The sequence below is a fragment of the Gobius niger genome (assembly GCF_951799975.1).
Source record: "Gobius niger genome assembly, chromosome: 15".
In the NCBI taxonomy this organism is placed as follows: domain Eukaryota; kingdom Metazoa; phylum Chordata; class Actinopteri; order Gobiiformes; family Gobiidae; genus Gobius; species Gobius niger.
The window spans coordinates 31340018-31357453 of NC_136866.1; the positions used below are offsets into that span (position 1 = coordinate 31340018).

Below are 17436 nucleotides of genomic sequence, written 5' to 3' on the forward strand. Positions count from 1 at the left end.
AATCTGTGCGCTTTAGTCCCGCCCCTTCAAACGGCTCCTATTGGTAGTAGTACTACAGTAGTAGTATTTGATGTATTTGCAGGTAGAGGGCGCTCTGTAGTAGTATAGTACTATAGTAGTAGTACTACAGTAGTAGTATTTGATGTATTTGCAGGTAGAGGGCGCTCTGTAGTAGTATAGTACTATAGTAGTAGTACTACAGTAGTAGTATTTGATGTATTTGCAGGTAGAGGGCGCTCTGTAGTAGTATAGTACTATAGTAGTATAGTACTACAGTAGTAGTATTTGATGTATTTGCAGGTAGAGGGCGCTCTGTAGTAGTATAGTACTACAGTAGTAGTACTACAGTAGTAGTATTTGATGTATTTGCAGGTAGAGGCCGCTCTGGGCTTCGCGGAGGAGGGACAGTGGAACCATGTGGGCGTGGCTCTGATGAACGGGGGCGGAGTCCGCAGCTCCATCGACGAGACGACCAGAAACGGTAACCCCTAATGTACATGTTTTATGAAGTGTATCCTGACCAGGGCCGATAAAACACAGATATAAAATAACTAATATTTATTTTCACGTTTGATGCCGTCGCTCGGCAACAGAAGATTATTATTTTAAAAACGACAGAAAAAAATAAATAAAAAATCGTACATGTTTTATGAGCCCCTGTTGTACATGTGTTATGAGCCCCTGTTGTACATGTTTTAAGAGCCCCTGTTGTACATGTTTTGTGCTCAGGCTCGATCACGATGGAGGACCTTCTCGCCGTGATGCCGTTCGGAGCGACCTTTGACCTCGTGACCCTGAGCGGCTCCACCCTGAGAAAAGCCTTCGAGCACTCGGTCCATCGGTACGGCCAGAGCACCGGGGAGTTCCTGCAGGTGTCAGGTACTAAACCAGGTCTAAACCGGGTCTAAACCGGGTCTAAACCAGGTCTAAACCAGGTCTAAACCAGGACTAAACCAGGACTAAACCAGGACTAAACCGGGTCTAAACCGGGTCTAAACCAGGACTAAAGAGAGACTAAACCAGGACTAAACCAGGACTAAACCAGGACTAAACCAGGACTAAACCGGGTCTAAACCGGGTCTAAACCAGGACTAAACCAGGACTAAACCAGGACTAAACCGGGTCTAAACCGGGTCTAAACCAGGACTAAACCAGGACTAAACCAGGACTAAACCAGGACTAAACCGGGTCTAAACCGGGTCTAAACCAGGACTAAACCAGGACTAAACCAGGACTAAACCAGGACTAAACCGGGTCTAAACCGGGTCTAAACCAGGACTAAACCAGGACTAAACCAGGACTAAACCAGGACTAAACCAGGACTAAACCAGGACTAAACCAGGACTAAACCAGGTCTAAACCAGGACTAAACCGGGACTAAACCAGGACTAAACCAGGTCTAAACCAGGTCTAAACCAGGTCTAAACCAGGACTAAACCAGGACTAAACCAGGTCTAAACCAGGTCTAAACCAGGTCTAAACCGGGTCTAAACCGGGACTAAACCGGGTCCAAACCAGGACTAAACCAGGACTAAACCAGGACTAAACCAGGTCTAAACCAGGACTAAACCAGGTCTAAACCGGGTCTAAACCAGGACTAAACCGGGACTAAACCGGGGCTAAACCGGGACTAAACCAGGTCTAAACCAGGTCTAAACCGGGACTAAACCAGGGCTAAACCGGGTCTAAACCGGGACTAAACCAGGACTAAACCAGGTCTAAACCGGGACTAAACCAGGTCTAAACCGGGACTAAACCAGGTCTAAACCGGGTCTAAACCAGGACTAAACCAGGACTAAACCAGGTCTAAACCGGGACTAAACCAGGTCTAAACCGGGTCTAAACCAGGACTAAACCAGGTCTAAACCAGGACTAAACCAGGTCTAAACCAGGTCTAAACCAGGACTAAACCGGGACTAAACCAGGACTAAACCGGGTCTAAACCGGGTCTAAACCGGGTCTAAACCGGGTCTAAACCGGGACTAAACCAGGTCTAAACCAGGACTAAACCAGGACTAAACCGGGTCTAAACCAGGACTAAACCAGGACTAAACCAGGTCTAAACCGGGACTAAACCAGGACTAAACCAGGACTGAACCAGGACTAAACCAGGTCTAAACCGGGTCTAAACCGGGTCTAAACCGGGTCTAAACCGGGACTAAACCGGGACTAAACCGGGTCTAAACCAGGACTAAACCAGGACTAAACCGGGTCTAAACCGGGTCTAAACCGGGACTAAACCGGGACTAAACCAGGATTAAACCGGGACTAAACCAGGACTAAACCAGGACTAAACCGGGTCTAAACCGGGTCTAAACCGGGTCTAAACCGGGTCTAAACCGGGACTAAACCGGGACTAAACCAGGACTAAACCGGGACTAAACCAGGACTAAACCAGGACTAAACCGGGACTAAACCAGGACTAAACCAGGACTAAACCGGGACTAAACCAGGACTAAACCAGGACTAAACCAGGACTAAACCAGGACTAAACCAGGACTAAACCTGGACTAAACCGGGTCTAAACCGGGTCTAAACCGGGACTAAACCAGGACTAAACCAGGACTAAACCAGGACTAAACCAGGACTAAACCAAGACTAAACCAGGACTAAACCAGGACTAAACCGGGACTAAACCAGGACTAAACCTGGACTAAACCGGGTCTAAACCGGGTCTAAACCGGGACTAAACCAGGACTAAACCAGGACTAAACCAGGACTAAACCAGGACTAAACCAAGACTAAACCAGGACTAAACCAGGACTAAACCAGGACTAAACCGGGTCTAAACCGGGACTAAACCAGGACTAAACCAGGACTAAACCAGGACTAAACCGGGACTAAACCAGGACTAAACCAAGACTAAACCGGGTCTAAACCGGGTCTAAACCGGGACTAAACCAGGACTAAACCAGGACTAAACCGGGACTAAACCAGGACTAAACCGGGACTAAACCAGCACTAAACCAGGACTAAACCAGGACTAAACCAGGACTAAACCAGGACTAAACCAGGTCTAAACCAGGACTAAACCAGGACTAAACCAGGTCTAAACCAGGACTAAACCAGGACTAAACCAGGACTAAACCAGGTCTAAACCAGGACTAAACCAGAACTAAACCAGGACTAAACCAGGTCTAAACCGGGACTAAACCAGGACTAAACCAGGACTAAACCGGGACTAAACCAGGACTAAACCGGGTCTAAACCGGGTCTAAACCGGGTCTAAACCGGGTCTAAACCAGGACTAAACCGGGACTAAACCAGGACTAAACCGGGTCTAAACCGGGTCTAAACCGGGTCTAAACCGGGACTAAACCGGGACTAAACCAGGACTAAACCAGGACTAAACCAGGACTAAACCGGGACTAAACCAGGACTAAACCAGGACTAAACCGGGACTAAACCAGGACTAAACCAGGACTAAACCAGGACTAAACCGGGACTAAACCAGGACTAAACCGGGACTAAACCGGGACTAAACCAGGACTAAACCAGGACTAAACCGGGACTAAACCAGGACTAAACCAAGACTAAACCGGGTCTAAACCGGGTCTAAACCGGGACTAAACCAGGACTAAACCAGGACTAAACCGGGACTAAACCAGGTCTAAACCAGGACTAAACCAGGTCTAAACCGGGACTAAACCAGGACTAAACCAGGTCTAAACCGGGACTAAACCAGGTCTAAACCAGGTCTAAACCAGGACTAAACCAGGACTAAACCAGGTCTAAACCAGGTCTAAACCGGGACTAAACCAGGACTAAACCAGGTCTAAACCGGGACTAAACCGGGTCTAAACCAGGACTAAACCAGGTCTAAACCAGGTCTAAACCAGGACTAAACCAGGACTAAACCGGGTCTAAACCGGGACTAAACCGGGACTAAACCGGGACTAAACCAGGACTAAACCAGGACTAAACCAGGACTAAACCGGGTCTAAACCAGGACTAAACCGGGACTAAACCGGGTCTAAACCAGGACTAAACCAGGACTAAACCAGGACTAAACCAGGACTAAACCAGGTCTAAACCAGGTCTAAACCAGGTCTAAACCAGGACTAAACCGGGTCTAAACCAGGACTAAACCAGGTCTAAACCGGGTCTAAACCGGGACTAAACCGGGACTAAACCGGGACTAAACCAGGACTAAACCAGGACTAAACCAGGACTAAACCAGGACTAAACCAGGACTAAACCAGGACTAAACCAGGACTAAACCGGGACTAAACCGGGTCTAAACCGGGTCTAAACCGGGTCTAAACCAGGACTAAACCGGGACTAAACCGGGTCTAAACCAGGACTAAACCAGGGCTAAACCAGGACTAAACCAGGACTAAACCGGGTCTAAACCAGGACTAAACCAGGACTAAACCAGGACTAAACCAGGACTAAACCAGGTCTAAACCAGGTCTAAACCAGGTCTAAACCAGGTCTAAACCAGGTCTAAACCAGGACTAAACCGGGTCTAAACCAGGACTAAACCGGGTCTAAACCAGGACTAAACCAGGACTAAACCAGGACTAAACCAGGACTAAACCAGGTCTAAACCAGGACTAAACCAGGTCTAAACCAGGTCTAAACCAGGTCTAAACCAGGACTAAACCGGGTCTAAACCAGGACTAAACCGGGTCTAAACCAGGACTAAACCAGGTCTAAACCAGGACTAAACCAGGACTAAACCGGGACTAAACCAGGGCTAAACCAGGTCTAAACCAGGTCTAAACCGGGACTAAACCAGGACTAAACCAGGTCTAAACCGGGTCTAAACCGGGTCTAAACCGGGACTAAACCAGGACTAAACCAGGTCTAAACCAGGTCTAAACCAGGTCTAAACCAGGACTAAACCGGGTCTAAACCAGGTCTAAACCGGGACTAAACCAGGACTAAACCAGGTCTAAACCGGGTCTAAACCGGGTCTAAACCGGGTCTAAACCAGGACTAAACCAGGTCTAAACCAGGTCTAAACCAGGTCTAAACCAGGACTAAACCGGGTCTAAACCAGGTCTAAACCAGGGCTAAACCAGGTCTAAACCAGGTCTAAACCGGGACTAAACCAGGACTAAACCAGGTCTAAACCGGGTCTAAACCGGGTCTAAACCGGGTCTAAACCAGGACTAAACCAGGTCTAAACCAGGTCTAAACCAGGTCTAAACCAGGACTAAACCGGGTCTAAACCAGGACTAAACCGGGTCTAAACCAGGACTAAACCAGGTCTAAACCAGGACTAAACCAGGACTAAACCGGGACTAAACCAGGGCTAAACCAGGTCTAAACCAGGTCTAAACCGGGACTAAACCAGGGCTAAACCAGGTCTAAACCAGGTCTAAACCGGGACTAAACCGGGACTAAACCAGGGCTAAACCGGGTCTAAACCGGGTCTAAACCGGGACTAAACCAGGACTAAACCAGGTCTAAACCAGGACTAAACCAGGACTAAACCGGGACTAAACCAGGACTAAACCAGGTCTAAACCGGGACTAAACCGGGTCTAAACCGGGTCTAAACCGGGTCTAAACCAGGACTAAACCAGGACTAAACCGGGTCTAAACCAGGACTAAACCAGGACTAAACCGGGTCTAAACCGGGTCTAAACCAGGACTAAACCAGGACTAAACCAGGACTAAACCGGGTCTAAACCAGGACTAAACCAGGTCTAAACCAGGTCTAAACCAGGGCTAAACCAGGTCTAAACCAGGACTAAACCAGGACTAAACCAGGACTAAACCAGGTCTAAACCAGGACTAAACCGGGACTAAACCAGGACTAAACCAGGTCTAAACCGGGACTAAACCGGGTCTAAACCGGGTCTAAACCAGGACTAAACCAGGACTAAACCAGGACTAAACCGGGTCTAAACCAGGACTAAACCAGGACTAAACCGGGTCTAAACCGGGTCTAAACCAGGACTAAACCAGGACTAAACCAGGACTAAACCGGGTCTAAACCAGGACTAAACCAGGACTAAACCAGGTCTAAACCAGGACTAAACCAGGACTAAACCAGGACTAAACCAGGACTAAACCGGGTCTAAACCAGGTCTAAACCAGGACTAAACCAGGTCTAAACCAGGACTAAACCAGGTCTAAACCAGGACTAAACCAGGACTAAACCAGGACTAAACCAGGTCTAAACCAGGACTAAACCAGGACTAAACCAGGACTAAACCAGGTCTAAACCAGGACTAAACCGGGTCTAAACCGGGTCTAAACCGGGACTAAACCGGGACTAAACCAGGATTAAACCGGGACTAAACCAGGACTAAACCAGGACTAAACCGGGTCTAAACCGGGTCTAAACCGGGTCTAAACCGGGTCTAAACCGGGACTAAACCGGGACTAAACCAGGACTAAACCAGGACTAAACCAGGTTTAGTTCCCAGGTCTCACTTGTGTCCTCTCCCCAGGCCTCCGCGTGACCTTTGACCTGTCCCGGCCCGTGGGGGGGGCGCGTGGTCTCCCTCAGCGTCCTGTGCACCTCCTGCCGGGTCCCGGTGTTCGAGCCGGTCCAGGACCAGAGCGTCTACAGAGTCCTGCTGCCCTCGTTCCTCGCCTCGGGGGGGGACGGGTACAGCATGCTCCGGGACGAGAGGCTCACGTACAACAGCGGTGAGCGGGGGGGGGGGTCAGGGGCGGGGTCAGGGGCGGGGCCAGGGGTCAGGGGCGGGGCCAGAGCGTCTACAGAGTCCTGCTGCCCTCGTTCCTCGCCTCAGGGGGGGACGGGTACAGCATGCTCCGGGACGAGAGGCTCACGTACAACAGCGGTGAGCGGGGGGGGTCAGGGGCGGGGTCAGGGGTCAGGGGTCAGGGGCGGGGCCAGGGGCGGGGCCAGAGCGTCTACAGAGTCCTGCTGCCCTCGTTCCTCGCCTCAGGGGGGGACGGGTACAGCATGCTCCGGGACGAGAGGCTCACGTACAACAGCGGTGAGCGGGGGGGGGGCGGGGGCGGGGTCAGGGGCGGGGCCAGGGGCGGGCTCAGGGGCGGGCTCAGGGGCGGGCTCAGGTAGAAGAAGCTTTTCCAGCTGATCCAACGTGTTTCAAAAGTCACGCCAAGATTTTGAGCAGGGGCGGATACAGGAAACAGGAGGAACAGGAGGAACAGGGGGGAACAGGGGGCCCATCAGCTCATCGGGGGGGGGGGGGGGGGGGGGGGTCGTCTCTGTTTACAGGACATTTGCCTGGACGTCCCTCAGGCCGGTCGTTGAGGAGGTGTTACTGCTCTCGACTGTACTCGGCAAATCTATATCTGAACATGATCAGCAAAGCAGTGAAAGGAAACACTATGGACGAGTCCCTGCAGGGGGCGCTAGTGCGCTGACACTGCCCCCCACTGTGTATACTGTGTACTTATACTGTGTACTTATACTGTGCACTTATACTGTGCACTTATACTGTGTACTTATACTGTGCACTTATACTGTGTACTTATACTGTGTACTTATACTGTGCACTTATACTGTGTACTTATACTGTGTACTTATACTGTGCACTTATACTGTGTACTTATACTGTGCACTTATACTGTGTACTTATACTGTGTACTTATACTGTGTACTTATACTGTGTACTTATACTGTGTGCTTATACTGTGTGCTTATACTGTGTACTTATACTGTGTACTTATACTGTGTACTTATACTGTGTACTTATACTGTGTACTTATACTGTGTACTTATACTGTGCACTTATACTGTGTACTTATACTGTGTACTTATACTGTGTACTTATACTGTATATAAAGTGTACTTATACTGTGTACTTATACTGTGTACTTATACTGTGTACTTATACTGTGTACTTATACTGTGTACTTATACTGTGTACTTGTACTGTGTACTTGTGTACCTGCAGGGGACCTGGACGTGGGCGTGGTCTCTGAGTTCGTGTCCAAACGGCGCCCGGTTCACGCCGCCGTCGAAGGAAGAATCCGCTTCATAAACTCCGCCCCCTCGCTCCGCCATGTGACCGCGGCGCTGCTGCTCCCCCTGCTGGCCTGGAGTCAGCTCTGATCAGGGGAGTCCTCCTGCCCCGGGGCATCCTGGGTAACGGACTCCTCCTGCCCCGGGGCATCCTGGGTAACGGAGTCCTCCTGCCCCGGGGCATCCTGGGTAACGGAGTCCTCCTGCCCCGGGGCATCCTGGGTAATGTAGTCCTCCTGCCCCGGGGCATCCTGGGTAACGTAGTCCTCCTGCCCCGGGGCATCCTGGGTAACGTAGTCCTCCTGCCCCGGGGCATCCTGGGTAATGTAGTCCTCCTGCCCCGGGGCATCCTGGGTAATGTAGTCCTCCTGCCCCGGGGCATTCTGGGTAACGGAGTCCTCCTGCCCCGGGGCATCCTGGGTAATGTAGTCCTCCTGCCCCGGGGCATCCTGGGTAATGTAGTCCTCCTGCCTCGGGGCATCCTGGGTAATGTAGTCCTCCTGTCCCGGGGCATCCTGGGTAATGTAGTCCTCCTGCCCCGGGGCATCCTGGGTAATGTAGTCCTCCTGTCATGAAGGTTTTGTACAGTTTGTTGTTTTTAACGTTTGTAAAGTTAATAAAGATCGACCTGAAGTGACCCCAGAGTTTCTTTACTTTTACTTTTCTCTTATAACCGGCTCATCCCAAACTCTCCCTCAGACCCCCCCCCCCCCTGAGGCCCCCCCCCCGAGGCCCCCCCTCAGACCTCTGTCCCGTCTTTGTTTCCTCCGTTTCTCTGATTGAGATTCAGGACGAGCGTCTGAGGAGCTGCAGAGAAACAGAAGCTTCTTTATCTGAACCAGGAAGTGTCTAAATCAGCGCGACGCGGATCTGGAGGCGGCAGCGGGTCAGGGGTCAGAGGTCAGGGGTCAGAGGTCAGGGGTCAGAGGAAAAAACACTTCCATTCCCAGACGGAAACGCCTGAATCTGGACCAGGCTCCAAATGCCAGATTTATAAACAGAACAAAAGATCTAGCCCTGTCCTGACCCTGTCCTGACCCCGATGGGCCGGTGGAACATCTCATTTGAAAGCTAAGACTTCTTGAAAAAATAGCGTTGTTAGTATGTTAGTGTTAGCATGTTAGTGTTAGCATGTTAGTGTCAACATGTTAGTGTTGACATGTTAGTGTTGACATGTTAGTGTCAACATGTTAGTGTTAACATGTTAGTGTTGACATGTTAGTGTTAACATGTTAGTGTTAGCATGTTAGTGTTAGCATGTTAGTGTTAGCATGTTAGTGTCGACATGTTAGTGTTGACATGTTAGTGTCAACATGTTAGTGTTAGCATGTTAGTGTTAGCATGTTAGTGTTAGCATGTTAGTGTCAACATGTTAGTGTCAGCATGTTAGTGTCAACATGTTAGTGTTGACATGTTAGTGTTAGCATGTTAGTGTTAGCATGTTAGTGTTAGCGTTAGCATGTTAGTGTTAGCATGTTAGTGTTAGCATGTTAGTGTTAGCATGTTAGTGTCAGCATGTTAGTGTCAACATGTTAGTGTTAACATGTTAGTGTTAGCATGTTAGTGTTAGCGTTAGCATGTTAGTGTTAGCATGTTAGTGTTAGCATGTTAGTGTTAGCATGTTAGTGTCAGCATGTTAGTGTCAACATGTTAGTGTTAGCATGTTAGTGTTAGCATGTTAGTGTTAGCATGTTAGTGTTAGCATGTTAGTGTCAGCATGTTAGTGTTAACATGTTAGTGTTAACATGTTAGTGTTAGCATGTTAGTGTTAGCGTTAGCATGTTAGTGTTAGCATGTTAGTGTTAGCATGTTAGTGTTAGCATGTTAGTGTCAGCATGTTAGTGTCAACATGTTAGTGTTAGCATGTTAGTGTTAGCGTTAGCATGTTAGTGTTAGCATGTTAGTGTTAGCATGTTAGTGTTAGCATGTTAGTGTTAGCATGTTAGTGTTAGCATGTTAGTGTTAGCATGTTAGTGTTAGCATGTTAGTGTTAGCATGTTAGTGTCAGCATGTTAGTGCTAGCATGTTAGTGTTAGCATGTAAGTGTTAGCATGTTAGTGTTAGCATGTTAGTGTCAGCATGTTAGTGTCAACATGTTAGTGTCAGCATGTTAGTGTCAGCATGTTAGTGTTAGCATGTTAGTGTTAGCATGTTAGTGTCAGCATGTTAGTGTCAACATGTTAGTGTTAGCATGTTAGTGTTAGCATGTTAGTGTTAGCATGTTAGTGTTAGCATGTTAGTGTTAGCATGTTAGTGTTAACATGTTAGTGTTAGCATGTTAGTGTTAGCATGTTAGTGTCAACATGTTAGTGTTAGCATGTTAGTGTTAGCATGTTAGTGTTAGCATGTTAGTGTTAGCATGTTAGTGTCAACATGTTAGTGTTAGCATGTTAGTGTCAACATGTTAGTGTCGACATGTTAGTGTTGACATGTTAGTGTCAACATGTTAGTGTTAGCATGTTAGTGTTAGCATGTTAGTGTTAGCATGTTAGTGTTAACATGTTAGTGTTAGCATGTTAGTGTTAGCATGTTAGTGTTAGCATGTTAGTGTTAGCATGTTAGTGTTAGCATGTTAGTGTTAGCATGTTAGTGTTAGCATGTTAGTGTTAACATGTTAGTGTTAGCATGTTAGTGTTAGCATGTTAGTGTTAGCATGTTAGTGTTAGCATGCTAGTGTTAGCATGTTAGTGTTAGCATGTTAGTGTTAGCATGTTAGTGTCGACATGTTAGTGTCAACATGTTAGTGTTAACATGTTAGTGTTAACATGTTAGTGTTAGCATGTTAGTGTTAACATGTTAGTGTTAGCATGTTAGTGTTAGCATGTTAGTGTTAGCATGTTACTGTTAACATGTTAGTGTTAGCATGTTAGTGTTGACATGTTAGTGTCAACATGTTAGTGTTAACATGTTAGTGTTAACATGTTAGTGTTAGCATGTTAGTGTTAACATGTTAGTGTTAGCATGTTAGTGTTAGCATGTTAGTGTTAGCATGTTACTGTTAACATGTTAGTGTTAGCATGTTAGTGTTGACATGTTAGTGTCAACATGTTAGTGTTAGCATGCTAGTGTTAACATGTTAGTGTTAGCATGTTAGTGTTAGCATGTTAGTGTTAGCATGTTAGTGTTAACATGTTAGTGTTAGCATGTTAGTGTTAGCATGTTAGTGTTAGCATGTTAGTGTTAGCACGTTAGTGTTAACATGTTAGTGTTAGCATGTTAGTGTTAGCATGTTAGTGTTAGCATGTTAGTGTTAGCATGTTAGTGTTAGCATGTTAGTGTTAGCATGTTAGTGTTAGCATGTTAGTGTTAGCATGTTAGTGTTAGCATGTTAGTGTTAGCATGTTAGTGTTAGCATGTTAGTGTTAGCATGTTAGTGTTAGCATGCTAGTGTTAACATGTTAGTGTTAGCATGTTAGTGTTGACATGTTAGTGTCAACATGTTAGTGTTAGCATGTTAGTGTTAGCATGTTAGTGTTAGCATGTTACTGTTAACATGTTAGTGTTAGCATGTTAGTGTTGACATGTTAGTGTCAACATGTTAGTGTTAACATGTTAGTGTTAACATGTTAGTGTTAGCATGTTAGTGTTAACATGTTAGTGTTAGCATGTTAGTGTTAGCATGTTAGTGTTAGCATGTTACTGTTAACATGTTAGTGTTAGCATGTTAGTGTTGACATGTTAGTGTCAACATGTTAGTGTTAGCATGCTAGTGTTAACATGTTAGTGTTAGCATGTTAGTGTTAGCATGTTAGTGTTAGCATGTTAGTGTTAACATGTTAGTGTTAGCATGTTAGTGTTAGCATGTTAGTGTTAGCATGTTAGTGTTAGCATGTTAGTGTTAACATGTTAGTGTTAGCATGTTAGTGTTAACATGTTAGTGTTAGCATGTTAGTGTTAGCACGTTAGTGTTAGCACATTAGTGTTAACATGTTAGTGTTAGCATGTTACTGTTAACATGCTAGTGTTAGCATGTTAGTGTTGACATGTTAGTGTCAACATGTTAGTGTTAGCATGCTAGTGTTAACATGTTAGTGTTAGCATGTTAGTGTTAGCATGCTAGTGTTAGCATGTTAGTTTAATAAGTCTTGTTTCTTTTTCTTCTGTGTTTCTTCTTGGGTTTGTTTTGTTTTCATGAGTCAAAGTTGGTAGAAAATAAAACTTTTTTTTCTGAAGCCAAACTCTCTCTCTGACTCTGAGCTGGTGACGGGTTCATAAACTCTGGGTCAGAGGGAGAAACACTTGGAAAAGGATCGGATTCTAAGATGATTCAGAAAACCCAGAGGGCGGAGTCAGAGACGCCGGCTCCGCCCACAGAACAGACAATATAATAAGTGTCTTTATTTGAATCAGAGACAGCGGCCTTTCCGAAACCCTCCCCTCCCCCGACACCCTACAGCGTCCCCGACACCCCTCCCCTCCTCCCTCCCCTCCTCCCTCCCCTACACCCTCCCCTACACCCCTCCCCTCCTCCCTCCCCTCAGGCCTCAGTGAGGGGCCTCCAGAGGGTCACTCATCAGAGAAATTCGAGCTGTGACTTTCAGACGCTCTCAAGCTTCTGGAAAAAAGCTGTGAAAATAGCAATAAAACTGAGACGAAAACATCGATGAAAATGTAGCAAAAAAATGACAAAAATGTGATAAAAAATTTACGAAAAAGTTTCAAAAATGAGTTGAATACCCAACAAAAAAATGATGGAAAAATGATCTGATGACGTGAGGAAAGAGAGCTGAGGTTAAACCAGAGCCTCGTGACTCTGAACCAGCAGCTTGGTCAGAGGTTTAACTCCAAACCGGATGAAGCGTGGGCTGGGAGGAGTTAGGGAGGAGTTAGGGAGGAGTTAGGGAGGAGTTAGGGAGGAGTTAGGGAGGAGTTAGGGAGGAGTTAGGGAAGAGTTAGGGAGGAGTTAGGGAGGAGTTAGGTCACATGTCAGTGTTAGAGACTGACTCTTAAGTGAAGACAGTTTGTGCTTTAAACTTCTGGATTTTCTTCTCCTTAAATGTCTTTGTTTGGACACTGTGTTGTTGCAGATGTAAGACACTAGGGGGCGACGTGTGCTTTTGTTTGCCTGCAGTCTGACAATAACCTTAAAGAAGAAGAACAGCTGTTGTGATGTCACTTCCTCTTCCCCGGGTGAGGACGGTCTCACTGCACAGTCGACCCCATGAAAGGTCAAGGGTCAGGAGCGAGGGTGAGACAAAACACTGACCTTTAACCTTTAACCTCTGACCCTGAACCGGTCCAGCTTTACCCAAATCTGAAAGCTTCTGTTTCCTTTCATTGAGGCGTTTGTTTCTCTCCAGTCCAGAAGCTTTTAGATTTGGGTAAAGCTGAACTGAAGACCTAAACTCCTCCTGAGACTGAAGAACCAGGACCTAAACTCCTGAGGCTGAAGAACCAGGACCTAAACTCCTCCTGAGACTGAAGAACCAGGACCTAAACTCCTCCTGAGGCTGAAGAACCAGGACCTAAACTCCTCCTGAGGCTGAAGAACCAGGACCTAAACTCCTCCTGAGACTGAAGAACCAGGACCTAAACTCCCCCTGAGGCTGAAGAACCAGGACCTAAACTCCTGAGGCTGAAGAACCAGGACATGAACTCCTCCTGAGGCTGAAGAACCAGGACCTAAACTCCTGAGACTGAAGAACCAGGACCTAAACTCCCCCTGAGGCTGAAGAACCAGGACCTAAACTCCTCCTGAGGCTGAAGAACCAGGACCTAAACTCCCCCTGAGACTGAAGAACCAGGACCTAAACTCCTCCAGAGGCTGAAGAACCAGGACCTAAACTCCTCCTGAGGCTGAAGAACCAGGACCTAAACTCCCCCTGAGGCTGAAGAACCAGGACCTAAACTCCTGAGGCTGAAGAACCAGGACATGAACTCCTCCTGAGGCTGAAGAACCAGGACCTAAACTCCTCCAGAGGCTGAAGAACCAGGACCTAAACTCCTCCTGAGATTGAAGAACCAGGACCTAAACTCCTCCTGAGGCTGAAGAACCAGAACCTAAACTCCTCCTGAGGCTGAAGAACCAGGACCTAAACTCCTCCTGAGACTGAAGAACCAGAACCTAAACTCCTCCTGAGGCTGAAGAACCAGGACATGAACTCCTCCTGAGGCTGAAGAACCAGGACCTAAACTCCTCCAGAGGCTGAAGAACCAGGACCTAAACTCCTCCTGAGATTGAAGAACCAGGACCTAAACTCCTCCTGAGGCTGAAGAACCAGGACCTAAACTCCTCCTGAGACTGAAGAACCAGGACCTAAACTCCTCCTGAGACTGAAGAACCAGGACCTAAACTCCTCCTGAGACTGAAGAACCAGGACCTAAACTCCTCCTGAGACTGAAGAACCAGGACCTAAACTCCTCCTGAGACTGAAGAACCAGGACCTAAACTCCTCCTGAGGCTGAAGAACCAGGACCTAAACTCCTCCTGAGGCTGAAGAACCAGGACCTAAACTCCTCCTGAGACTGAAGAACCAGGACCTAAACTCCTCCTGAGGCTGAAGAACCAGGACCTAAACTCCTCCTGAGACTGAAGAACCAGGACCTAAACTCCTCCTGAGACTGAAGAACCAGGACCTAAACTCCTCCTGAGACTGAAGAACCAGGACCTAAACTCCTCCTGAGACTGAAGAACCAGGACCTAAACTCCTCCTGAGACTGAAGAACCAGGACCTAAACTCCTCCTGAGGCTGAAGAACCAGGACCTAAACTCCCCCTGAGACTGAAGAACCAGGACCTAAACTCCTCCTGAGGCTGAAGAACCAGGACCTAAACTCCTCCTGAGACTGAAGAACCAGGACCTAAACTCCTCCTGAGATTGAAGAACCAGGACCTAAACTCCTCCTGAGGCTGAAGAACCAGGACCTAAACTCCTCCTGAGACTGAAGAACCAGGACCTAAACTCCTCCTGAGGCTGAAGAACCAGGACCTAAACTCCTCCTGAGACTGAAGAACCAGGACCTAAACTCCTCCTGAGGCTGAAGAACCAGGACCTAAACTCCTCCTGAGGCTGAAGAACCAGGACCTAAACTCCTCCTGAGACTGAAGAACCAGGACCTAAACTCCTCCTGAGGCTGAAGAACCAGGACCTAAACTCCTCCTGAGGCTGAAGAACCAGGACCTAAACTCCTCCTGAGGCCGAAGAACCAGGACCTAAACTCCTCCTGAGACTGAAGAACCAGGACCTAAACTCCTCCTGAGACTGAAGAACCAGGACCTAAACTCCTGAGGCTGAAGAACCAGGACCTAAACTCCTCCTGAGGCTGAAGAACCAGGACCTAAACTCCTCCTGAGACTGAAGAACCAGGACCTAAACTCCTCCTGAGGCTGAAGAACCAGGACCTAAACTCCTCCTGAGGCTGAAGAACCAGGACCTAAACTCCTCATGAGACTGAAGAACCAGGACCTAAACTCCTCCTGAGGCTGAAGAACCAGGACCTAAACTCCTCCTGAAGCTGAAGAACCAGGACCTAAACTCCCCCTGAGGCTGAAGAACCAGGACCTAAACTCCTCCTGAGGCTGAAGAACCAGGACCTAAACTCCTCCTGAAGCTGAAGAACCAGGACCTAAACTCCTCCTTAGGCTGAAGAACCAGGACCTAAACTCCTGAGGCTGAAGAACCAGGACCTAAACTCCTCCTGAGGCTGAAGAACCAGGACCTAAACTCCTCCTGAGGCTGAAGAACCAGGACCTAAACTCCTCCTGAGACTGAAGAACCAGGACCTAAACTCCTCCTGAGACTGAAGAACCAGGACCTAAACTCCTCCTGAGACTGAAGAACCAGGACCTAAACTCCTGAGACTGAAGAACCAGGACCTAAACTCATGAGGCTGAAGAACCAAGACCTAAACTCCCCCTGAGGCTGAAGAACCAGGACCTAAACTCCTGAGGCTGAAGAACCAGGACCTAAACTCCTCCTGAGGCCGAAGAACCAGGACCTAAACTCCCCCTGAGGCTGAAGAACCAGGACCTAAACTCCCCCTGAGACTGAAGAACCAGGACCTAAACTCCCCCTGAGGCTGAAGAACCAGGACCTAAACTCCCCCTGAGGCTGAAGAACCAGGACCTAAACTCCTCCTGAGGCTGAAGAACCAGGACCTAAACTCCCCCTGAGACTGAAGAACCAGGACCTAAACTCCTCCTGAGACTGAAGAACCAGGACCTAAACTCCTCCTGAGACTGAAGAACCAGGACCTAAACTCCTCCTGAGACTGAAGAACCAGGACCTAAACTCCTCCTGAGGCTGAAGAACCAGGACCTAAACTCCTCCTGAGACTGAAGAACCAGGACCTAAACTCCTCCTGAGGCTGAAGAACCAGGACCTAAACTCCTCCTGAGGCTGAAGAACCAGGACCTAAACTCCTCCTGACGCTGAAGAACCAGGACCTTAACTCCTGAGGCTGAAGAACCAGGACCTAAACTCCCCCTGAGGCTGAAGAACCAGGACCTAAACTCCTGAGGCTGAAGAACCAGGACCTAAACTCCAGAGACTGAAGAACCAGGACCTAAACTCCTCCTGAGGCTGAAGAACCAAGACCTAAACTCCCCCTGAGGCTGAAGAACCAGGACCTAAACTCCTGAGGCTGAAGAACCAGGACCTAAACTCCTCCTGAGGCCGAAGAACCAGGACCTAAACTCCCCCTGAGGCTGAAGAACCAGGACCTAAACTCCTCCTGAGGCTGAAGAACCAGGACCTAAACTCCCCCTGAGGCTGAAGAACCAGGACCTAAACTCCCCCTGAGACTGAAGAACCAGGACCTAAACTCCCCCTGAGGCTGAAGAACCAGGACCTAAACTCCCCCTGAGGCTGAAGAACCAGGACCTAAACTCCTCCTGAGGCTGAAGAACCAGGACCTAAACTCCCCCTGAGGCTGAAGAACCAGGACCTAAACTCCTCCTGAGGCTGAAGAACCAGGACCTAAACTCCCCCTGAGGCTGAAGAACCAGGACCTAAACTCCCCCTGAGGCTGAAGAACCAGGACCTAAACTCCTCCTGAGGCTGAAGAACCAGGACCTAAACTCCTCCTGAGGCTGAAGAACCAGAACCTAAACTCCTCCTGAGGCTGAAGAACCAGGACCTAAACTCCTCCTGAGGCTGAAGAACCAGAACCTAAACTCCTCCTGAGGCTGAAGAACCAGGACCTAAACTCCTCCAGAGACTAAGAACCAGGACCTAAACTCCTGAGGCTGAAGAACCAGGACCTAAACTCCTCCTGAGGCTGAAGAACCAGGACCTAAACTCCTCCTGAGACTGAAGAACCAGAACCTAAACTCCTCCAGAGACTAAGAACCAGGACCTAAACTCCTGAGACTGAAGAACCAGGACCTAAACTCCTCCTGAGGCTGAAGAACCAGGACCTAAACTCCTCCTGAGACTGAAGAACCAGAACCTAAACTCCTCCAGAGACTAAGAACCAGGACCTAAACTCCTCCTGAGGCTGAAGAACCAGGACCTAAACTCCTCCAGAGACTAAGAACCAGGACCTAAACTCCTCCTGAGGCTGAAGAACCAGAACCTAA

The 17436-nt window shown here is 48.1% G+C and overlaps 1 protein-coding gene across 1 annotated transcript in view; it reads left to right on the top strand.

The window, feature by feature from the left end:
• The window catches only part of nt5e (5'-nucleotidase, ecto (CD73)), a 32252-nt gene extending 23787 nt beyond the window's left edge, over window positions 1-8465 (top strand). Inside the window, 7 exon segments of the mRNA XM_079572084.1 lie at window positions 373-481; window positions 730-879; window positions 6407-6441; window positions 6443-6624; window positions 6713-6722; window positions 6820-6922; window positions 7850-8465. Coding sequence (XP_079428210.1) covers window positions 373-481; window positions 730-879; window positions 6407-6441; window positions 6443-6624; window positions 6713-6722; window positions 6820-6922; window positions 7850-8007 — 747 coding nt within the window. The 3' untranslated portion in view covers window positions 8008-8465.
• The last annotated feature ends 8971 nt before the right edge of the window (window positions 8466-17436 follow it).